The sequence below is a fragment of the Triturus cristatus genome, chromosome 3_2, assembly GCF_964204655.1.
Source record: "Triturus cristatus chromosome 3_2, aTriCri1.1, whole genome shotgun sequence".
Classification (NCBI taxonomy): Eukaryota; Metazoa; Chordata; class Amphibia; order Caudata; family Salamandridae; genus Triturus; species Triturus cristatus.
In genome coordinates this window covers 984,236,506-984,261,593 of record NC_140584.1, presented here as the reverse complement: position 1 = coordinate 984,261,593, position 25,088 = coordinate 984,236,506, and the positions used below count along the sequence as shown (strand labels likewise).

The window sequence follows — 25,088 nt, the reverse complement described above, 5'->3', positions numbered from 1 at the left end:
CGTGTGTCCTCAATTACATATAGGTTTGGTAGAAATGACACATAGATCAATAGATGGTTTTATCCCACTAATTTTTAAGAAGTTGACTTTTCCTATACTGTTGTTAAAGACAGGTGGAGTGCAGTCCTTTTAATTGCCTTTTTAGTTCACCTTCCCATTGAGTGTACAGCATTATCACCGGGAGCACACAATCAATCTAAAATATACAGCAGTTATTGTAATAGTAATAATAATTGCATTTATATTGCCTTACTACCCCTGACGAGGCGAGGAAGTGCTTTTCGGCGAGTAGCATGCTACTCGAAACCCAAAAAGGATTAGTGGTAAATTAGTACAGGGAAATATGAAATGAATTGAGCGGTGGACTTCAGAAATTGTTAATTTGATTGAAAATGATAGCGGAGGGATAGAAGAGAGAAGGGTCTAGAACGTGTTTATTTGGAGACCATAACAGCAGGAGGAACAGGGCGGGCTTTAGAGCTAGTACGCCCGGTACAATAATATCTGTTGGTGCCCCCCCCATCCATGGTGAAGGTGGTGACCACCTCCACCACGGATTCCCTCACCACCACCTTTTAACAGTTCCCCTCAAATCTCCATAACGACTCTCTTTCAGATTCATTTAATTAGTCATATAGTGTCATTCATACCAGTGCAGGGTGTCAGAGCACTTTGCATCACACACACCTTACACAGAGACAATCATACTTGTGTGCATCAGCGTACAGAAAATGTTACATAAGACAGAGGACTAGAATGTGTAGGATTGACATATCTGCCGTTCTGGTAGGCAGTATAGTTTAAGAGAGCTTGGTCTGGAGAAGCACAAACTCAGAATTAAAAATGGAACACCATAGTTGGGGGTTCTCTTTAATAATAAGACTTGATAGTTGGGAGGTCTCTTTAATAATAAGACTCCATTCTACGCAAATGAACCCTTTTTGCAACATTGAACTATGGTTTAATCTATACTTTGCAGTGTGCATGCAGTTCTTTGATGACGGTTAATAATTCGCTGTTCTATCATAGTATTTTACTTTATAAACTGAAAGTAACAAAAGGATATATCTTAGAAAAGCAGTAACCCACTGACCTATTTAAATAATGTGCACTTTGTGATCTGCATGGCACACGTTCTTTGCAGCAGGCATATTAACCCTCTGTGCTATTTTATGATCAGTCAAAACCTCAACTAGACAAAACTCCGATCTCTCTCCAGAAAGAACATTATTCACTGGAGTTATCTTGACAATTTTATTGTTGCCTGGAAATTGCTGGAGGCATGGAACATGGAAGCAGGTGCTTTTAAAACCAAAATAAAGTTGCAAATACAGCGCCCCCTTAAGTCCGCACCCTGTGCTGTGGCACCGGTTGCAATGCCCTAGAGCCAACCCTGAGAAGGAGGTTTGGGATTAGTGGAGGGGAGGGGGAGGAGTCAGAGGGAAGGGTTTAGAAAGGCTTGTTTGGGAGTTCTGAACAGTACGAGGTTTGAGATGGTGCAAGGAGGGGTAGAGAAGTTAAGAGTCTAGAAAGGGTTATTTTTGGGATCATAGTAGTAGAATGGGGTTAGGGATGAGCCATAGCATGGAGGTAGAGGATATATTGAGAGAGGTATAGGTAAGGTAGAGAGGTGCTTTGGAAAGAGTAGTAGAATGAGGTTTGAGACGAGTTAGAGTTGAGGTAGAGGATATATTGAGAGCAGTATAGGGTAGTGCATTGGAGAGAGTAGAGGAATGAGGTTTGGGATGAGTCAGAGTGTGGAGGTAGAGGTATCTAAAGGAAATATGACGCTTGGGGTGAGTGGCCATGATAAATGATGGATTGCCGGCACTGTAGGAGGGAGTGTAAGATATCACTTGCCAATAGTGGTTTTCTTCTTTAGATTTTTAATCTAAATTCACAAAGTTTGGATTCATTAACATCACATTACGTTGGAATAAACCAAGGTGAGATGCAGAACTAGATGCTTCTGGATTGGGTTCCCATGGAAATTTTGCAAATACCCACAATTCACAAACTTGTTCTAGCACATTTCCATCTTAGATACAGTTGAAGGCTTGCACCAGTCAATCACTACATCCACATTCAGAGTGTGAATGAGGAGAGGAAAACATTTTTCAAGAAAGAAATGGGGAATAAAGTAAAAAAAAAACAGCTAGTAAAAATACCCCTTTGATGATCATTTATATATGTTAATGTACTTAATGCATATTTACGCTTCTGTAACTATTTGTATGCATGTAAGTAGGTAAACATAATTTACTCCGAATCCGGAACACCTCATGCAGTTACAACACAGTCGTTACAATGACCGCGATGTAACAGCGCATGCCATTACCCCGCAAGTCGGAACAACGACTTGCGCAGGGGTCAGAAGGTGTTGGATTTAAAATTCAACAACTTCCCTACTGTTGCACAGACTAGAGTTGGAATAGTAAATTATACTATTGAAACATCCAGCGCCCCCACCCCCCAGAGCAAGTGTTTGTTCCGACTTGCAGAGTATTGGCATGCGTTGTTGCAATGCAGTCGTTGTAACAACCGCATTGTAATTGCATGCATTAAGTACATTAACATGTATAATGTTTTCCTCTAGACATTCATCAATTTTGGGGGTATTTTCTGATTTTATATCACAAAGACACCTTCAAAGGTGACCGTCTGCTTGCTGATTTGGAGTCTATTTTCTTGCTCTCTTTTGCTTATTGTATCTAAATAATGAAATAAAAAAGAAGACACCTGCACATATATTCTATTCAGTACTTAATTTGTGAAAAAAGCATTGACCAAAGCCAATAGGCCTCATCTATGACAGCTATTAGCTTCGGCAATGACCTGAAGCCATATTGTACAGCAGCATGGCTAAAAATAACTTTTTTTAAACCTCTGATGAGGCCAGCACAAATGGGATTTTTAAAAAGTAGAAACAGCACACTAGGGCAGGCATTGTCATAGCATGTTCTTATTTCGTTATTTTTAGCCATGTGCTTCCCATCCTCTCTCGCCAGTCCTCTTCCCACTCCCTGCCACATCCTTCTCAACAGCCCTCCTTCCCTTTGTGTTGCTGGACGACGAGGCAACATGGAGTGTTGGAGGACAGGAGAGAAGGGTGCGGGTGTGAGAGAGAACATGCAATAGCAGATGCAGCACATAGACAATGGAGGAGGGGCTGGGGCAAGCACACAGACAGTGGAGCGTGGGTGGTAGGGACTGGATAAAGCACACAGACATCCGATGGTAGGCGGGTGGTAGAGGTGAAGCACATTTCAGTGGCAGGTAGACAGGACGGGCTGAGGAGACAAGCAGAGGAGTGCAGTGACAACAAAGGGGGGTCAAGAGGCACTGGAAAAGTAGACGGACAACAGAGGGTGGGCAGGAGGGGCTGGGGTAGCACATGGACAGTGGGCGGGGGGAATACAGAAGAAGACAGACGGGGAGAAATATATGAGGGAGACGGCTGGAAAACACATGCATTCTTGTAGCATGGTTTAGGAAAAAGAAAAAAGTAGCTCTTGAAAAACAGAGCAGTGGAAGGGCACTGTAAATCAACCCCGCCCTACAGGAGGTACAGACACAAAAAGAGGAAGGAAAGCCTATGAAAGCTGACAAATAAGAAGCAAGCAAATGAGTGACAATAAAGCCAAACAATTGGTAGCCTCCAATCCCACTGTCAGGTAACAAACGTTCTCTCAAGAGACAACTAATGTGCTGTCTTAGGCGAGACCTAAAAATAAGTACTAATGCCCAATGTTTTATTAGGCAGATGCCACTGGAGAGCCATTTTTCCTGTCAGACACCTTGTGAGAAACCACATTTGCAGCAGTCAATTGCCAAGACATGTGCCAGGTTTTCAGGTTTTGAAGTTACTGGTTAGTGTGAGTTTTGGCATTGTTGGCCCTCTTTCTGCCCCCGGAGCTTGCTTTCACTTCTGGGCAGCATTCCCTGGGAGGTGGGATGGTTCTGGGGGAGTTAGTTGTAGTTTTGCAGAGGAGGGGGTGGCTGCCTCCTGCTCAGTGCGATTGGTGATTGGTAAAGTGTGGGAGGGCGCCACGTTTAGGGCACGCCAAGTGTGGGAGGATGTCAAGAGTGGGAGGATCGCAGTGGAGGAACCGTGTAGGGAGGGTTCAAAGTCACATGCAGGGAAGGCGTGTCTGTAATTCCTCTCTGTGCTAAGCTAATATGCTGCCATTTTTTAAGTTCTGATAAAACAAGTCACCAATGTGAGTGAATTTAAACATATGTACCAAAATGTATTCAGCATCAACTCCTTTTGTGTAGGCCTATTCTCTATAACACATTTAGAAGTGGAAGATTAGGAGTAGGGCAGTGGCAGTGGGTATTCGAGAAACTGTTGCAGGTAGTTTTTAATCCTGACTGCATTATTGTTCTAGAAAGTACAAATTTATTTTACACAGTGGGAAGGGAGAGAACTGCCTCATTTCAATGAATGTGTAGAGGAAGGGGTTTCTCAACGGCTAAACTATTTTCCCTGTGGACATGATAAAAAAATTGCATTGGCAAACGCATATGTGTGCTTTTTTTAGACATAAATAATGTTTTCACATTGGAAAACTCCAGAAAAATCAAAAAATCTCTGACTGTTGTGTATTTTTGGAATACTTCTGGGAGCCTTTATGTATCTATCTACTGCAAGGCTAGGAGTAAGGCTGTTGGAGCGTATGACAGACACCTCCACCTAAATCTTTGTGGACCGTGGATTTATGAGATGTGAAAAACTCTGCCAGCCATGTCCTGCATGTGATGGCTATGGGTGCAGTTGCATCGAGGGTGTGGAGCGAAGATGTCCCTGCCTGCCTTTTGTGGCCGATGGTTCATCCTGAGAGTTAGAAACTGGAACAAACTCTCAGGGAGGCGGTACCCCAGGGTCAGAGCACCTTCTCTCTCCTACTCGCTCTCATTCAATCTTTTACACTTCTGTATGCTCGCTGTCAAACATATTCAATAATACCTTGCATTGTGTATAGCGCTTCACACTTCTAGTCGCTGTAGAAGTCATTACTATTACCCATTTCAATAGTACTCATTTTACTAACCTCAGAATGATGAAAGGCTGAGCTGGCTGTGCCAGGATTGGAACTGGTGACCTGCAGATCCTGACACAACTCCTGCTGCGCTCCTAGGAAGTTAAGGGAGAGGGTATAATTAGTGTTTCGCTTTGTAGATGGACCACATTTACAAACCTGTGCAATTCTATTAGGATAAACTCTTATGGCGGTGTTTCATATGTTGGAAAAGTAACACAAAACTTGCTCAGCAGGAGACAGTCCATATTGAAAATATGTTTATTAAAGATCGACGTTACATCTCTTAAAATGGTGTAATCATTTCAACAATAATCTGAAGGGTCTTCTGAGTTTATTTCCCAACAACCTGTTCCAATACAAAGCCCAACAAGGAAGGTTAAAATATTTAACATTATTTTATCGTCACTGAATCAACAAGCCTTTGCAATGCAATAGGTCTCGCATTTGCGAGACTTAGAGCTCATAGCGTTGCAAATGGCAATGTCTTTTATCCATGTGTATTTGTTTTGAGTCTTGTGGCTGGAAGTGGTGTAGTGTTATCGTAAATGCATATATATATAGCGCTAACAAGATGAGCTTGCAGTGTGCTTTGAAAAGATGGACGCAGGATGTGCTTGTTATTTAAAAGGGTGGAAATGACGCAGACCATATGGGCAAAAAGCATATACCAACGAAACATTCTGCAAAGTAAAAATAATTTTAACAGCTTTTAACAAATCCACTTACTACTATATTGGTAGCTTTACAGATCTTGGCTTAGCATACACAGAAACAGCATATATCCTAAAAAGTCCTTCTCAAGAGTGTTTTCAAAGCAGGTGGGGGGGGATATAGCCCGGTAGTGAAAGCATGGGTATTGAAGACAGCAGAAAAAAACAAGCATTTCTGCTATTGGCATTGTAAATGAGAATGGTTTTTATTTTTGTGATTGAAAACTTGTAAGATGTGTGTAAACAGGCATGTTGTACTTGTAGTTTTTGCTTACGAGAAGCAAGGCTGGCAGTAAATTAGGCGCAGCTAGTGCCAACCTTGCTTGTTGTATGCAAGAATCTAGGTACAAAGTGCTGTTAATGCACTGCTTGCAGGTTTTCCAAACACATAAATTAAAAGCTTTTTATTTACAATGGCAGTAGCTCATTCTTTCGCAAATGCGAGACATATTGCATTGTCATTAACAGTGATGTTGTTTTTGCTATTTATAACTTTTAAAATAAAATAGGTACACTTGAAGCACAGGTATGCCTTGCTCCGTGGTTAATTGTCCTATTATGACAGGTACACTAAGGCAGTGAGTAGAACCACGGCACGCAGCACGGCGGCCTCACCGGGGATACACTAAGGCAGTGAGTAGAACCACGGCACGCAGCACAGCGGCCTCACCGGGGAACATTCTTAAATGTACAGACTGCAGAAAGCAAAACCACAGCACGGAGCACGGCTGCCTCACTGGGGAACATTCTTAAAGGTACACTACGGCAGTGAGTGGAACCACAGCACGGAGCACGGGTGCCTCATCGGGGAACATTCTTAAAGGTACACTACGGCAGCGCGTGGAACCACAGCACGGCCGCCTCGCCGGGGAACATTCTTAATGGTACACTATCGCAATGAGCGGAAAGACCGCACGGAGCATGGCTGCCTCATCGGGGATCATTCTTAAACATACTCCACTGCACTACATTCTTAAAGGTACCTTACGGCAGTGAGGAGAACCACAGCACGGAGCATGGCTGCCTCACCGGGGAACAAAGCTACGCACACTGGTGCTCAGGCCATAGTGTCCGGAATAAAGACAAGCAACCGATAGACGTCCGCAATAAAGAGCTTTGAAGGGCCGTCCTCGTTCTGGGAGCTGCTGTTTAGGGCCCGTCACATACACATGGTGCCCACTGCTTAGTTCAATCTGTAGTGGTCTGCGTGCTTCGCGTATCTCACCAATAATGCCCCCCAAATAACTAGATATGTGGAGATCTCTCAGAAAACAAGCAATTGATGGCGAGTCGGTGGACAGGCGCTGATGTGGTTAACAAAGTGTACCTTTGCTAATCCGGCCAGCATGCGTGTCTGGCTACAGATGTGAAAAGCAGCCACGCTGCTGAGTAGTGTGCGAATGAAACAAAATAGTGCTTACAGCCTACAAATCGAGGACAGTGTACCACCACAAACAAACAATCCAGTCCGTGTGGGCTGTCTAAAAAGGAGACAGGGCGGTAACAAAGAAGCCTCATTTTCAATCGGAGGCCACCGTTTAACATAAACTATGATGCCAGCCAATGAGAATGATTGGCGGGGCTTCAAGCCAACTTCTGAAATATCCTCGATTACAAAAAGCCTCGCAGAGCGAGCAGCGCATGCGCGCTGCAACGCAGGTCTGCCAGACCTAAAAAGGGCTAGTGGATATCTCTCACAAGCTGGTGCTTTACAAAACAAACACATGAAGAGAGCTTGCTTTTTGTAGTTCCACAACATCTGGAATACCTTTTTGTTAAAGAGTGCCCTGCATGGGGGAATGCTGTTTTGTTCGTGCAGTGACCTCATTTTGAATTGTCACTCTGCGCACATTTAGTAAAATGTCATCAGCCACCTGTGAGGGGGGGAGTGCTCAGTGTGCCTCTGGGGCAGTCAGTGTTGGTTAGTGTGCCTGCTACTACATATGTTTTCCATTTCTGTAATTTAAGGGTGACCAGTGTCGACCATGAGGGCAATATCTATATTATATTTCCATGATATCCCCATGCTTTGCGTTTGCACACAGTAGGTCTGCTTCCAGGAGCCATTTGTGTGTGGACGTTCTATTTACATACAAAAATGGCTTTCTTTATGAATGAAAATCCATGTTTGGTTTACACAAAACCTGAATGTGCGCTCTTAAGGAATTTACATATGCCTAATGCCCCACAATTGTGTTCAACTCTGCACAGGTAAATTCTTCTGAGGGTGCGGCGGGTGGGCTGGAGGGTGAAAGTTTGTTGGTGTTAAAGGACTATGATGGCCAAGAATGTGAGAAAGCAATAGTAATTGTGGGTGGTCTTACCCATTTTCACACTGGAAAACGCTCAGATACTAGAAATTGCAGAAGCACATCTCTTTTCGGGGTGGAAAGGGGCCGGGAACACCACAAAATTAATTAAGCCCCAGAGAAGGCTGTTTTCCGCCATGAAAAATATTTTCTCTATTAGGAAAATTACAATTGCATACATATGAAGGCATTTGACAAGGACACCAAGAGCCCCTCATATGAACAAAAGTAGCAATTCACTAAAGCTTTTCAGGAGTATCCATGAAACCTGCAACAGTTGCAGATTTTGGGAGTAGTGTTGGAAACCTTTGAGTTCCCAAAATTTCAGAAGCCTAACTGATACTAGGCAGTAAACCCACATGCGCTAACTTCTGATCTTTTTCTTATTTCAACAATTGAGCGCAATGAATCCAAAAATCATTTATTTACATAGTTGTTGGTTTTCTTGAAACTGCGACATTGTCCCGGCCTTCGAGAAACACCCCTGATGCAAGGGCCGCTTCACAAAGTTGAAATATGTATTTATTTAAATAAATCTGTTTACTGCAGACCGCATAGTTGGTGTGAGTGCTCTCCAGGGAGGAATTTGTCTACTCGTGTTGTGGTGGGTCTCGCGAGTGCCGATTGGTGGTGATTTCAAGTGACACAGATGTACCCCCAAGTAAGAAGAGAGTTGGGATCCCCTGGCAGCAACTCTTGATATACCACCCATCAGCTGTAACAATGAGGAGTTTGTGGTTCTACAGCAAACCTTGAGGTGTATCTGGAACAAGAAAGGATTGGTGTTCAGCCTAGAGTGGTTGATTGTTCAATGGACTGTGTACAGCTCTGTAGAGGCCTGGCTTGAAGCACCACCATTAACTGGAATGTATTTTTTTTCTCATGTCTTAGTTGGTGACAAGGTCCCAGCTGATATCCGACTCATCGAGATCAGATCCACGACTCTCAGGGTGGACCAGTCCATTCTCACAGGTAAAGGTGGAGGGGGTGGAGTTTCTGTCACAGCTTCGCTGTCGAGTGTGCCTGGTCCTGGGCTAAGATTGATCTGCAGCTCTATTGATGGCACAGTTCAAGTGAGAGGTTGTTGGATGGTTGTAACAGCAGTGAATGGTTGCGCACTCTCCATACTACCAGCCGAGGCCCGTGCAGGTAAGAGCGTGGGGGCAGGGTCGAGGTGGAGGATTTAGACAGATGACGACGAGGCAAAATTAATATACATAATTTTCCCTTGTCGTCGTCTGTCGAATCCCCCTTTCACCCGGCCCCATCGCCCCACTGCTCTTACCTGCATGGGCTGAGGCTGCATACTACATGCATATGTATGAGCACAAAGTGAACTACTTTTTGTGTGTTACATAGGGACGCGATGGGGTTTTACTCTATACTGTGTGGCCTCTTTAAATTAATTTATTGTTCCTGCTGACGTTTTTCTTGTACATAGGTTGGAGGCTTCAATTTATTTGACACTGGCCAAAAAAATGTCAGCCAATAGGCGATACTTATAGATACTTAGATCCTGGAGACAGGAGGTGTGGCAGATGAGAAACACGCATGATTAGTAGGCCTGGGCCAAAATTCCGTTCCGTTCGCGGAAATTGCGATAATTTGGCATTTTCGCGTTTCGCGAAAATTTCAAAATTTCCGCATTCCGCAGCTTAGCGATAATTTGTTTCTTGCTCGCGCTGTAAAATAATACATTCTCGCGTGCGCGATCGCCTTACCTGACTCCCCGCATTCGCCGACAAGTTTTCCCGATCCGGTCGCGTTCTCCACGAGATGTTGGATTGTTGGTAGCCATTTGCTCTGTCTCGCGACAGTTCGCGCCCGCAGTAACGCGCGATCACGTCTTCCTTCTCGCGATCATGCACCGCGAGACAAGTGAAAACAAGATGGCCGCGCCCGCGAGCAACCGCATGGGTAAGTTGGTGAGCCGCAACCACGCAGAAAATACTGCGAACGGGCGGGAAAAAAACTTCCGCATCTTCGCGATATTTCCGCGTGTTTGCGTAGATTTTGAACATTTTCGCGATAGTTTGCGAAAGTGAATTTCGCAAATTCCGCCCACCCCTAATGATTAGTACATACTGTTTGCTGTAAACAGTTTTGAAATGTAGATCATGTCCAGTTTTATGGGGCCATCTGTTCTCACAAATTCGACATTACAATAGTTCAAGAGCATTTCTGATCAGGAACAGAAAAGAGTTTATGCTAAAATGTAGGTGAAAACATGATTTTACCAAGTTGGAAGTTCAGTAAACAGAATCATGTATTTTGGGAAAAAGGAAATCCGAATGTTCTTTTAAAGGTTAGAATTAAAATTTGTGTGTAAATTTTAATGACATCTTTGCTTTTCTGGGGGCTTATTAAAAAAGTTGTGCACGTCCCTGGTTTGTATAAATGCAAACCAGCGTGTGCAAAGCAGTGACTTGCGCTGTTTACTCGATTAACAAAAACAAGCATCGGTAAATAGGTCTGGCTTCTGCACCCCTGCATCCAATCATCCATGCACTGACTCCTTCTTGATTTAAACCACAATAAAACATACAAGCTTAACATAACATTCAAGACAAACAAAAAGAACACAAGTAAAAAAAGAAAACCTACTGCCATTTAAACATGGTGAGCATATGATTAAGATAACGAAATTAAATATTAGAGTAGGTTTTTGTCGTGCAGAGGCATTGTACATAGTCTATCATTTTAAAGTTCCAGCATGGCTGTCCTGTTTAGAACCAATGTGCTGGTCATCTTGGAATGGTAACACAATGAAACACTATGGACAACAGCATTCCATAATGGATGCATGGTTTAGAGGAAATGACCACGCAGTATCCGGCACAATGTGACCGGGCATAATTTGTGTGAATCTTGCTTTATGCTTGTTATGGTAAATTTCAGATATGACGCAACGTAGCATAATTACATCTCCATTTGTCACCAAATTATAGTGCAGGAGCCACGGAACAAAGCGGACAACTGAAACATGTGTGGCTGTCTGCTATCTTTTAATATGTCCTTGCGTAAAAAAATTGACAAGAGGACACGTTTAAGCTAAAATGTACTGCTATTGCTGGATTTGCATTTTGCATAATGTTCCCCAAATTTTGTGCAATTATGCGAAAATAAATTACACTAATTTTGCACACCCCTACAAAATACCTGCATACAGGATTAAGAACAGTGATTAAGAACAGTGAACAACTATAAAGCACCAACGGTGGACTGAAAGAAATCACACTTAACATAGAGTTCCAATCAGTTCAACGTTTGCACACTTCTTTTCCGGTGCCTGCCATTGTTTGGTACAAACATTGCTCAGCAGAAGTCAAATCCATATGCAAATGGAATGGTGCACCCAAAGCAATTGTAGTCCACAGTAGTTTTCAAAGTGTATTCCAAATTATTTTATTCTTCCTATAATTCATATGATCATTTTCAAAACAAAGCAACATTCATCCAACGTGTTTTGTTCAAAAAAACAATTGAACTTCATCAGGGCTATAAACAACACATAAACAACATAATGACAAAGTCATATATAAAGCACATTAAAAACACAAACAGTATTGCATTATATGAAAAGTCAAAACCACAAGAACAGCACATCTCTCAATTTAAGAAAGAGCACTGTAATATAATACATTTTTAAATTGTGTGCTTCTAACATTAAAAAAAACATAAAAAACAAAAACATAAAACAACACGATAATCACTTGTTGACTATACCATGTGGGACAAACACTTAACAGGACCTGATCAATCAACATTGTACAAAAATGTATTGTACATACCATTGTTTATTATATGCATGTCAAGTGAGAGCAGATGGTCTAGATAGAATATAACATAGGCTACCATCCAAAACAGAGTGTTGCTAATGTGGGATGTCACTGTCCTAACTAAGACCCTCTCATCTGCTCATCCCATTGGGCATTTTAAAAGACCTATGCAAGAATACAATTTCAGATTAGGTTTTAACAAAAAGGGGGGGGGGGAAAGGTTTAAGACCCGTACCTCCAATTTGCTCACATTGCCATTATTACCAATCCAGAATTCCTAAGGCTTCAGTATCCAAAACCTTTTTAGTTGGTTCAACAGTTGTTAACATGAAGTAAGATTTGTGCTCATGGATAAGTTGCTTCTATTCAGTATATTCATACAGGTTTGTCTAAACAAGGTATTTGGGGAATTGAACCTTACTGATGGCACCCGAGGAGATTATATAATACGGATCAACTCATAATGATAAAATTGTAATAACCTGTCAAGACGTTAAAGCAACTAACAATTAGGTATCTCTAATGTAAAAAAAAAAACTTCTATCATATCTTGTTCCTGATGAAATTAACATCAAATCAGATCTGTATCTTGCTAGTAGTTTGTAATACACCAACAGTATTCTTAACGACACGAGTTGCATGTGATAAACTGCCCAAAGTCATGTCATGTTCTATTGTATCCATCACTTCTATGCCCCCCAGATACCTAATGAGACCCCCACCCCCTCGAGTGGGTGACCAACATTTAAACACTTGCCTGTTATGGTATTCTGCAAGATTACTTGTAACTAAATACCTGTTCACATAATGTAACATAGTGTGATGACAATCCTCTCTTAGAGGTCCATTGACTTTAACAATTGTTGTTTAGAAGAAATAAGCAGTGCAAACTGCCTTTGTCGTATCTTTTAATGATAAACTAACCAGACCTATGGCATCTGGCATATTTTTGCCCTGCACACCACTTAGGCCTACTTGGCTTGTCAACATATGCAACTCAGGCCTACTGTATAGAGGACAAGAATTCACATAGGGCAACCATCAGGCGTACAGTCTTCAAATTACAAAGGTAGACAACATTACAATTGGTAACGCAAAGTACAGTGCGGTACCCAAAAAAAAAACCTCTGCCTACTATGACAATCTGTGAGATCCCATGTAACAAATGGCTATTTGTAGGCTTTATTACAGAGGAATAATAATCCACCCTTTACTACCTATTGACTTTAACACATGCTTTTCACAATACACAAGAACTACTGCCTTTTTCATAACATTTCATAATAAACAGATCAGGCCCATAGCCATGATCATTGGCTTGCTGCCATAACCAACTCAGTCCTGCCATATTGAGTATAAGATTTGCCACAAGCCAAAAAGTGCAAAACAAGCACTCTTTTTATTGGAACCATGCAACTTTGGCCCAATCGAATCCTCTACTCAGGGAAACCAACATGTGGGTGGAGCCGATGACTCTTTCTCCCCAGTATTCCAAATGCTCTTTTTTGTTGATCAGATAAGTTCCATCGACACCGTGGAGTGCCATTAGGTCTGGGATTGTTGTGTTAACACAGAGTCTGTTATGGAGGGAGTCAGCAGACAGAGAGAGATATAGTTATAAAGTAGTTCTTCAAGTAGTGCAATGGAATTGAGGTGGAATGATACACACAAACATTCAACAGCATTATGTGAGAGAGAAATACTCCCCTGAGTCAACATGTAATTGACAACGTCTCAAGCCAATGGCAGAAAGGGGCAGACCCAAAGCCCAATTTATGTGTATTGTTAACAGTAGAACTGTTTGACAGGTCTGCAGTCAGCCCAGACATAAAAGGAGCCATGTCTTCAGCTCTATAAAAAAAAAAAAACTGGTCTTAAATCGCCTGTGAAAAATAACGAGTTTCAACATTTGGTGGCTGTAGGAGAGTAGGGTCTGCTATCCTATGGTCACCCCAAATTTTTGCTTTTTGCTTCACTGGTTTTTGACATATTGAGGCTGTGGGCCTGCCAATCAGACCCCCAGCCTGCTGTTCTCTCTACTAAATTAAAACTATGCACCCTAGGTGCATAACCAATTGGAAGTGGATCACCCTGTCAGCCCCTGTACCAGTGTACACTAGGTACCCAGGGCATTGGTGTACCCAAGGCCTGCCAGGGGCTGCAGCATGTATTATGCCACCCCAGGCTTGGCCTAACAATCTGACACAACTGGCTGATCACTCAGCTGGGGTAAGTTGGTGTAATCACCTCTTACTTAGGTGTAGTATACCTATACCTAACCTTAAATGGGACACCTGGTAACCTATAAGTCACTCCTATGGCAGGCCTTAACAATCCTGAAGGCAGAGTGCTTGGTTCCATGTGAGATGGTGCTCTGGCATGAGCTGAGCCTGTCTGCAGTGGTCGGAACAACTTCCTTCTACTGTTTCCAGATATCGTCATACCATATACTCTTAAGTGCATTATGAACCTCGCGGTTAAATGCTATCTTTGGTTTGGCTTTATCAAAACATGTCGAGTAAGGTGTCATACGAATTGGAATACTAACCCCTCGCCAATTCTGGCGACGGGGTTAGCATTCCACCCTTCTAGAGGGACACGACATGTACAGTGCCTGAAACCCGGGTAAAATCAGACATAGCCTCAGCTCCACAAAATGGATGCTGCCACCACAGACACAAGTCTGCCCTCCTGCTGCTGGGAGTCCTTCCAGCTTGGGAGGTGTGGACAAAGGGTTTCCTGCCAGGGGAGGTGCATGCACCACCCCAGACAGGATTTTGTGTATTGGTCAGGTAGGGCTTGAAAGAAACCAGACATGCCTGTGGCTCACAAGGAGCCTCGGTGCATATGCCAGTTCAAACCGGTCCTGGGGCACACCAGTCCCGGGCCTGGGGCGAGCTGGACAAAGGATTGGGGGTGTAACCACCCCCCTTCCTGGTCCCACCCATAGGGAGGGACCTAGCAGGTAGTCCGGCCCCTAGAATCCGAATAAAGGTAGGAGCTGTGTCCTAAGACTTTAGACATCCTGGAATCAACTTGAAACTAAGAAGAAGACGGGAACTTCGACATTCTGCTGCACAGAAGACTGAAGAAAATCTCCCCTGTGGTCAGGGAGTGACCACCTTGCTAACGCAAGCACCATCCAGCGAATCAACGTCTGCTTTGCCGCCGCCTCCCGCCGGAGCCCGAGCCCAGAGACTGACAAGACCTGGACCTCCAGACCTCTCACCGCCCGATCCACAGTCCCTGCAAAGAGGAGACCCGTGGAGGCACCGAGACACGTGGAGCCAGCCATCTTGGAACGACTACGACAAGCTGACAAGTGCAACAACCGAGGCTCCCTCCAAGTTGTGCTTTGGGTCCTGAGAAGCCCAACCCTCGAGCAGCATCTGCACCAAAGGTGAGCCCTCCAGCATCTCCACGATCTGCGTGGGGCCCTTCTGCATTTTGCCACTCGACGCGCCTAACCGGTTGCTGGCCCGCTGGCTAGTGGCCATCTTGGCGACGAAATCTACGACAAACACCGCTGGTCTGGTTGCTCCAGACTGGCCCTTGCTCCCCTCCAAAGGAGCAATCCCTCTGACCTTGCTGGTCAGAACCAACAGCTGATTTCCGAATCCTCCTACAATTGCTTTTGCCAAGGCTTGTTTGCTTCGATCAAGTCGCCGACACCGCCGACAGCGAGAGCCTGCGTGGGACAGCTCGTGAGCCGACTCCTGGACGTCGTCGACCTTCAGGGACCACGTGGCTGCGGAGACAAGCTACCCCTCATCACCTGTTTGCACCCGACATCGCCTGGTACCCATCTGGTGCCACGCTGGTCACTGGCTAGTGACTGTGAACACTGTCCCCTCTGCTTACAGGTCTTCAACATCTCCGATCCACTCTTGGATCCACTGCATCTCTTCCCGACCGACCGCCTGCAGCATCTTTGTCCCAGGCTCAACGGAACAGATAGAAGAAACCCGACGCACTTTGAGGCCTATGCACCCGCTTCCTGTGGGTGAGGTAAAGCTGGTACTCCGGTGCCCATGTGTAGTAATACATCTCTAGTGCCTGTGTTCCAAATCTTAAGTTCCTAGGTCATCCGGAAGATTCCTTTTGCAGTAACTTTGTACTTTTTACGCACCCATTGAAACCTATGGGAGCACGCGTGTGACTATTTGCTCTGCACACGCCACCCGTGGACCTCCTGGTCACTAACTGACGTTAGCTCCTTGTAGGCCCAGCGATTCTAGAGGCCCTAGGCCTTTTCCCTTTTCTGTTCGTGGTACTTATACCACTATTTTAGTATATGGTTCGAGTGGCCACCAGGGCCTATCCATATAAAGTGCAACTTCTGTGTATTCTGTGATAATCTTGTTTGACGATTTGTGCTCCTGTGCTCATAAAGAGACTAGGGGTTACTTTGAGAAATAAATACATATATATTTTGAATATATATCTGTGTGGTGTCCTTTCATTGGTATAAAAGGGGGTTGCATTTGGTAAAACAGCTGGCTTAACACGCATCACGAGTTTAGCCTCAAAGACTGCTTAGCCTACGCTACCACTAGGGCAGCTAGTCCAAAAAGGTTGACTTACAACCACACCATAAGGGTTGCTTGGCATGGTACAAGGTGGTCACTAGAACTAGTGAACAGCATATACCAGGCCAACTTCTCACATTGGTGAGCAGCGGTTGGATTTGAGCTTGCTGTGTTTTACCATTGTAATCTCTTGGTTACCAATTGAAAGATCACATAGGTACCTGTAGGTACATATAAAACAAGATTAGATATACTTAAGTTCTACTGAACTTAGTTGTTGTAGAGCAAAGGGAGTAGCACACCCTGACTACAACTACTAGATAGGTTTAGTAGGTAAACCCAAGTGTAGGTAGATTGCAACACATCCACCCACACTTAAGAGCAATGGCCGGGGCAGAGGGGTCCACTGTACCCATCTCTGTTGAGAGTGACCCCCAGAGGGCACCATCCAGCTTTGCTACCCTTAATCAGAATGAGCTCAGGCATTTGGCAACTCTTAGAGGCCTTAAACAGCCCAAGAACCCAAACTCTGCTGAGCTCAGAGAGCTCTTACAGAATGATGAGAATCAGAGAGCACTCAAGAAAGCTTCCCAGTTAGCCCCCTTAGGGACAGGAACAGGAGGCCCCCCTTCTAAAGATGCCACTGAAGTACCCCTTCCCAATAGTCACCCCTTAGATGGGATGCCTACCACAGAGGATGAGAGTGAAAAGGATACTGACAGTAGTGAGGATGAAGGGAGAACTAGCCCAGTGCCAAGTATTATACTTGGCCCAGCTAAACCAAGGCTATTGGGGACTGACAGTGGGTTCAACCCACTGGATCTCCCCAGTGGACTTAACACAGGGCTTGGAAGGCAAAGGAATCGCTCAGGTGACTCCAATGCTTCCCATGGCTCTAGAGGCTCTCAAGGTCACTCCAGGAGAAGGATGACCACCCCTCAGAGGAGGGAACATGAGGCCAAGATGCAAGAGGCTCAGCTGAGGATCAGGAAGCAGGAGCTAGAAGTAGCCCTGATGGAAGAGAAACTTAGCAAGGCTAGACAGCATAGAGAGAGTGGGTCTATACCCACTGGTGGCAGCATTGTCCCTAAGGACAAAGATAGGGTTTTCGATAATAGAAACCTGTCTAAGGTTGTGCCCCCCTACAAAAGTGGGGATGACATCCACAAGTGGATAACTGCTCTTGAGAGAGCCTGCAAAGTACAGCAGGTTCCTGAAGATCAGTGGGCAGCAATCCTCTGGCTCTCCTTTGAAGGAAGAGGCAGAGACAGACTCCTCACTGTTAGAGAAGAGGATGTCAGAAACTACAGAGTCCTGAAGAGTGTTCTAGTTGATGGGTTAGGCTTAACCACTGAGCAGTACAGGTTAATGTTCAGAGACACCCAAAAGACACAGACTCAGGACTGGTCTGAATACATTGAATGTGCCACTAAGGCTTTGGAGGGTTGGTTGCTGGGAAGTAAGGTATCTGATTTTACAGGATTGTATAATTTGATGATGAGAGAACAGATTTTAAATAACTGTCAAAACCAGCAACTGCATCAACACTTGGTTGACTCTGATCTGACCTCTCCCCAAGAATTGGGAAAGAAGGCAGACAAATGGGTCAGAACCAGGGTTAAGCAAAAGAACCAGAACCAGGGCCAAGGGGGTGATCAGAAGAAAACAGACCAAAAGGGTGGAGATCAGAAACCTAAAGACCAGAAGTCTTCAACAGGGCCCCAAACTACTGCTAAGGAGGGTGGGTCCCAACAGTCCAAAAAGAAGAAAGAAGGTCAAAAGAAACCCTGGTGCAATCATTGTAAAAATACAACTCACTGGACTAGTGATTGCAAAAAGGGTGGAGCCCCCAACACTGTTGCCCCTAAGGCACCTGCTCCCAGTACTACTGTTAGCAGTGTTGGTCCCCAGACAAAGGGTGTAGTGGGAATCACTATGGGAACTGAAGGAGATTCTGACTTAGACAGAACCCTTACACAGGCAGTCTTGATCTGTGATGGGGACATTGATTTGTCCCTGACTGTGAGCCCCAGTAACCTGGGCAAGTACAGACAGACTCCTTTAATAAATGAAAAAGTGGCTCAAGCTTACAGGGACACATGTGCCAGTGTCACTATGGTGACACCAGGCTTTGTGGACCCTGGACAGTACATACCAGGTGAGAACTACCTGGTGACCAATGCCAGCAATGCCACTACTTCACATAGTGTGGCAGTTGTTAACTTCTCATGGGGAGGGGTAACTGGCCTCAAAAGGGTTGTGGTTAGTGCAGACCTCCCAGTAGAATGTTTGTTGGGCAATGACCTAGAGAGTTCTCTATGGTCAGAAGTGGAGTACAGGACTCATGCAGAGATGTTAGGTATATCATCACATGTCCTTGCTGTGACCAGGTCACAGGCCAAAAAGTGCCTCACTGAACCACAGGTCTTGGATCCTGGAACAATGGACCAAGCACCTACCAAGAAGAAGAACAGGAGGGTCAAGGCTGTGCCTTCCCCCCTGCCTCAGAGTGATGATCAGCCTTCCCAGGAAGCTGATCTAGAGGACCCTGAAGGAACTGTCCCTGAAGAGCTTGAACCTGATCAGGTTGAGTTTCTGGGGACAGGGGGACCTTCAAGGGCTGACTTGAGGCAGGCTCAGTTATCCTGTCCCTCTCTTGAACCCCTCAGACAGCTGGCTGCTGCTGAGGCTGCTGGGAATGCTCAAGGTACCCATAAAGTGTATTGGGATGAAGGGCTCCTTTATTCAGAGGCTAGAGACCCCAAGCCTGGTGCAACCAGGAGGTTGGTCATACCTCTGCAATTTAGGGGCTTCCTTCTTACCTTGGCCCATGACATTCCTTTAGCAGGACACTTAGGCCAGAACAAGACTTGGGACAGGCTTGTCCCTCACTTTCACTGGCCTCATATGAATGAAGATACAAAGGAGTTTTGTCGCTCCTGTGTTACCTGCCAAGCCAGTGGCAAATCAGGTGGCACAACAAAGGCCCCCCTTATACCACTACCTGTGGTGGGGGTCCCCTTTGAAAGAGTGGGAATAGACATAGTGGGTCCCATGGATCCTCCCACTGCATCTGGGCACAGATTTATACTGGTGGTAGTGGATCATGCCACCAGGTATCCAGAGGCAATTCCCCTTAGGACCACTACAGCTCCTGTTGTGGCCAGGGCCCTGCTGGGAGTATTCTCCCGAGTGGGGTTTCCTAAGGAGGTAGTATCTGACAGAGGTACCAACTTTATGTCAGGATACTTAACAGCTATGTGGAAGGAATGTGGTGTCAACTACAAGTTCACCACCCCTTATCACCCACAATGCAATGGGCTTGTTGAGAGATTCAACAAGACCCTAAAGGGTATGATCAAAGGATTACCTGAAAAGCTCAGGCGAAGATGGGATATCCTTCTACCCTGCCTTCTGTTTGCTTACAGAGAGGTCCCACAAAAAGGAGTTGGCTACAGCCCCTTTGAATTGTTGTTTGGGCACCCTGTGAGAGGCCCACTGTGTCTGGTGAAGGAAGGATGGGAGTTACCTCTCAAAAAGCCTAAGCTAGACATAGTGGACTATGTACTTGGTCTCCGCTCCAGGATGGCTGACTATATGGAGAAGGCATCTAAAAACCTTGAGGCAAGCCAGGCCTTACAGAAAGCTTGGCATGACCAAAAGGCTGTCTTGGTTGAGTATCAGCCAGGACAGAAGGTATGGGTGTTGGAGCCAGTGGCCCCAGCAGCACTCCAAGACAAATGGTCTGGACCCCATACAATCCTGGAAAAGAAGGGAGAGGTCACCTACTTGGTGGACCTAGGAACTCCCAGGAGTCCCCACAGGGTACTCCATGTTAACAGGCTTAAAGCATATGTTGACAGGGCAGACATGGGCTTGCTCATGGCTACAGATGAGGGACAGGAGGAGGAGAGTGACCCTCTCCCAGACCTGTTGTCTCAGAACCCTGAAGATGGCTCAGTTGAAGGAGTGACCCTTGGAGGCAACCTCACTGCCCATCAGCAGACTGAATGTAGACAGGTTCTACAATCATTTTCACATATGTTTTCCTTGATACCTAGTCAAACTGACTGGTGTACCCATGTTGTGGACACTGGTGACAGTCTGCCTGTAAAGAACAAACTTTACAGACAACCTGACCACGTCAGGGACTGTATAAAGGCTGAGGTACATAAAATGCTGGAATTAGGTGTCATTGAACCCTCAGAGAGCCCCTGGGCTAGCCCAGTGGTTCTGGTCCCCAAACCTCACACCAAAGATGGCAAGAGAGAGATGAGGTTCTGTGTGGACTACAGAGGACTCAATGCTGTCACCAGGACAGATGCACACCCTATTCCAAGGGCAGATGAGCTCATAGACAAACTAGCTTCTGCAAAGTTTTTGAGCACATTTGACTTGACAGCTGGCTATTGGCAAATCAGGTTAGCTGAGGAGTCTAAGGCCAAAACAGCATTCTCAACCCCAGGTGGGCATTATCAGTTTGTGGTGATGCCCTTTGGTCTGAAGAATGCACCTGCCACCTTCCAAAGGCTGGTGAACCAAGTCCTTACTGGGTTGGATGACTTTTGTGCAGCATATCTTGATGACATTGCTGTCTTTAGTTCCACCTGGGAGGATCACCTGATCCACCTGAAGAAGGCTCTTGAGGCTCTGCAAAGGGCAGGCCTCACTATCAAGGCTACTAAGTGCCAGATAGGGCAGAGTAAGGTTGTATATTTGGGCCACCTTGTAGGTGGGGGCCAAGTTCAACCACTGGAGAGTAAGATACAGTCCATCAAGGATTGGTCCCCTCCAACCACCCAGACTCAAGTTCGAGCTTTCTTGGGCTTGACTGGGTATTACAGGAAGTTTGTTAAGAACTATGGGTCCATTGTGACTCCTCTTAATGATCTGACATCCAAGAAGATGCCCAAAAAGGTTCAGTGGACAGTAAGCTGTCAAAAGGCATTTGATGACCTGAAGGAGGCCATGTGCTCTGCACCTATCCTGAAAAGTCCTGACTACTCCAAAGAGTTTATTGTCCAAACAGATGCTTCTGAGTTGGGTGTGGGAGCTGTGCTGTCACAACTTAATGTAGATGGTCAAGACCAACCCATTGCTTTTATTAGCAGAAGGTTGACCCCCAGAGAGAAGAATTGGTCAGCTATTGAGAGGGAGGCCTTTGCTGTGGTGTGGGCCCTGAAGAAGCTGAGGCCATACTTGTTTGGCACTCACTTCAAGATTCAGACCGACCATAAGCCCCTCTTGTGGCTAAATCAGATGAAGGGTGAAAACCCCAAACTGCTTAGGTGGTCCATTTCCCTACAGGGGATGGACTTTACAGTGGAGCACCGGCCAGGTACTGACCATGGGAATGCAGATGGTCTCTCCAGGTACTTCCACTTAGGACATGAAGACGAGACTGGTCAAGGCTAGTTTAATGTCCCAGCGTTTGGGGGGGGTTGTGTAGGAGAGTAGGGTCTGCTATCCTATGGTCACCCCAAATTTTTGCTTTTTGCTTCACTGGTTTTTGACATATTGAGGCTGTGGGCCTGCCAATCAGACCCCCAGCCTGCTGTTCTCTCTACTAAATTAAAACTATGCACCCTAGGTGCATAACCAATTGGAAGTGGATCACCCTGTCAGCCCCTGTACCAGTGTACACTAGGTACCCAGGGCATTGGTGTACCCAAGGCCTGCCAGGGGCTGCAGCATGTATTATGCCACCCCAGGCTTGGCCTAACAATCTGACACAACTGGCTGATCACTCAGCTGGGGTAAGTTGGTGTAATCACCTCTTACTTAGGTGTAGTATACCTATACCTAACCTTAAATGGGACACCTGGTAACCTATAAGTCACTCCTATGGCAGGCCTTAACAATCCTGAAGGCAGAGTGCTTGGTTCCATGTGAGATGGTGCTCTGGCATGAGCTGAGCCTGTCTGCAGTGGTCGGAACAACTTCCTTCTACTGTTTCCAGATATCGTCATACCATATACTCTTAAGTGCATTATGAACCTCGCGGTTAAATGCTATCTTTGGTTTGGCTTTATCAAAACATGTCGAGTAAGGTGTCATACGAATTGGAATACTAACCCCTCGCCAATTCTGGCGACGGGGTTAGCATTCCACCCTTCTAGAGGGACACGACATGTACAGTGCCTGAAACCCGGGTAAAATCAGACATAGCCTCAGCTCCACAAAATGGATGCTGCCACCACAGACACAAGTCTGCCCTCCTGCTGCTGGGAGTCCTTCCAGCTTGGGAGGTGTGGACAAAGGGTTTCCTGCCAGGGGAGGTGCATGCACCACCCCAGACAGGATTTTGTGTATTGGTCAGGTAGGGCTTGAAAGAAACCAGACATGCCTGTGGCTCACAAGGAGCCTCGGTGCATATGCCAGTTCAAACCGGTCCTGGGGCACACCAGTCCCGGGCCTGGGGCGAGCTGGACAAAGGATTGGGGGTGTAACCACCCCCCTTCCTGGTCCCACCCATAGGGAGGGACCTAGCAGGTAGTCCGGCCCCTAGAATCCGAATAAAGGTAGGAGCTGTGTCCTAAGACTTTAGACATCCTGGAATCAACTTGAAACTAAGAAGAAGACGGGAACTTCGACATTCTGCTGCACAGAAGACTGAAGAAAATCTCCCCTGTGGTCAGGGAGTGACCACCTTGCTAACGCAAGCACCATCCAGCGAATCAACGTCTGCTTTGCCGCCGCCTCCCGCCGGAGCCCGAGCCCAGAGACTGACAAGACCTGGACCTCCAGACCTCTCACCGCCCGATCCACAGTCCCTGCAAAGAGGAGACCCGTGGAGGCACCGAGACACGTGGAGCCAGCCATCTTGGAACGACTACGACAAGCTGACAAGTGCAACAACCGAGGCTCCCTCCAAGTTGTGCTTTGGGTCCTGAGAAGCCCAACCCTCGAGCAGCATCTGCACCAAAGGTGAGCCCTCCAGCATCTCCACGATCTGCGTGGGGCCCTTCTGCATTTTGCCACTCGACGCGCCTAACCGGTTGCTGGCCCGCTGGCTAGTGGCCATCTTGGCGACGAAATCTACGACAAACACCGCTGGTCTGGTTGCTCCAGACTGGCCCTTGCTCCCCTCCAAAGGAGCAATCCCTCTGACCTTGCTGGTCAGAACCAACAGCTGATTTCCGAATCCTCCTACAATTGCTTTTGCCAAGGCTTGTTTGCTTCGATCAAGTCGCCGACACCGCCGACAGCGAGAGCCTGCGTGGGACAGCTCGTGAGCCGACTCCTGGACGTCGTCGACCTTCAGGGACCACGTGGCTGCGGAGACAAGCTACCCCTCATCACCTGTTTGCACCCGACATCGCCTGGTACCCATCTGGTGCCACGCTGGTCACTGGCTAGTGACTGTGAACACTGTCCCCTCTGCTTACAGGTCTTCAACATCTCCGATCCACTCTTGGATCCACTGCATCTCTTCCCGACCGACCGCCTGCAGCATCTTTGTCCCAGGCTCAACGGAACAGATAGAAGAAACCCGACGCACTTTGAGGCCTATGCACCCGCTTCCTGTGGGTGAGGTAAAGCTGGTACTCCGGTGCCCATGTGTAGTAATACATCTCTAGTGCCTGTGTTCCAAATCTTAAGTTCCTAGGTCATCCGGAAGATTCCTTTTGCAGTAACTTTGTACTTTTTACGCACCCATTGAAACCTATGGGAGCACGCGTGTGACTATTTGCTCTGCACACGCCACCCGTGGACCTCCTGGTCACTAACTGACGTTAGCTCCTTGTAGGCCCAGCGATTCTAGAGGCCCTAGGCCTTTTCCCTTTTCTGTTCGTGGTACTTATACCACTATTTTAGTATATGGTTCGAGTGGCCACCAGGGCCTATCCATATAAAGTGCAACTTCTGTGTATTCTGTGATAATCTTGTTTGACGATTTGTGCTCCTGTGCTCATAAAGAGACTAGGGGTTACTTTGATAAATAAATACATATATATTTTGAATATATATCTGTGTGGTGTCCTTTCATTGGTATAAAAGGGGGTTGCATTTGGTAAAACAGCTGGCTTAACACGCATCACGAGTTTAGCCTCAAAGACTGCTTAGCCTACGCTACCACTAGGGCAGCTAGTCCAAAAAGGTTGACTTACAACCACACCATAAGGGTTGCTTGGCATGGAACAAGGTGGTCACTAGAACTAGTGAACAGCATATACCAGGCCAACTTCTCACAGTGGCTGTCACTGAAATGGATCTCCTTCTGTGTAACATTCACAAAAAAACAGACAACTCACCACATCCAGAGTCAGATGATCTGAGAGAGAGAAACACTGGCAGACTGTGTGCTGGTATTCAAATGAGAAGCGTGTAAGAATAAATGGGACGCGTCCATTTTAGATGCTATGGGCCGTCCAAACGCAAGGTGGTGCCCGAAAAGATGGTTAATTGCACATGTTACCAGTATTGACAACCTACAAAACATGCATTGTGAGGCTGTGCAATACCTTCTACTATTCTTGCTCTTAGGGACACTATACGGCAGAATAGTATGCCACTTGCTTGCCAGCCTGCAGGGCGGTGCACTCCATTCTGCAAAACAATACAAGATCCGTGGAGCAGAGCTCGAACACGCATGCGCGGCGTAAGCGGTTCGCTCTTCACAGTGCGCATGCTTACAGGGTGCTGTGGTAGAAGGTGGTAACCCAGAGGTATAATGTAGATGCTGCAGTGCTGGGCACTTTACCCATGCTGCTAT

General features: G+C 46.0%; 1 protein-coding gene across 2 annotated transcripts in view; it reads left to right on the top strand.

Annotated features, from left to right (window-relative positions):
* The window catches only part of ATP2A3 (ATPase sarcoplasmic/endoplasmic reticulum Ca2+ transporting 3), a 469,813-nt gene that overhangs the window by 221,684 nt on the left and 223,041 nt on the right, over positions 1–25,088 (top strand). For both annotated transcript variants that reach the window (XM_085649576.1, XM_085649575.1), the window contains exon 6: positions 8,956–9,036. In XM_085649576.1, coding sequence (XP_085505702.1) covers positions 8,956–9,036 — 81 coding nt within the window. The remainder of the gene's footprint in view (positions 1–8,955; positions 9,037–25,088) is intronic.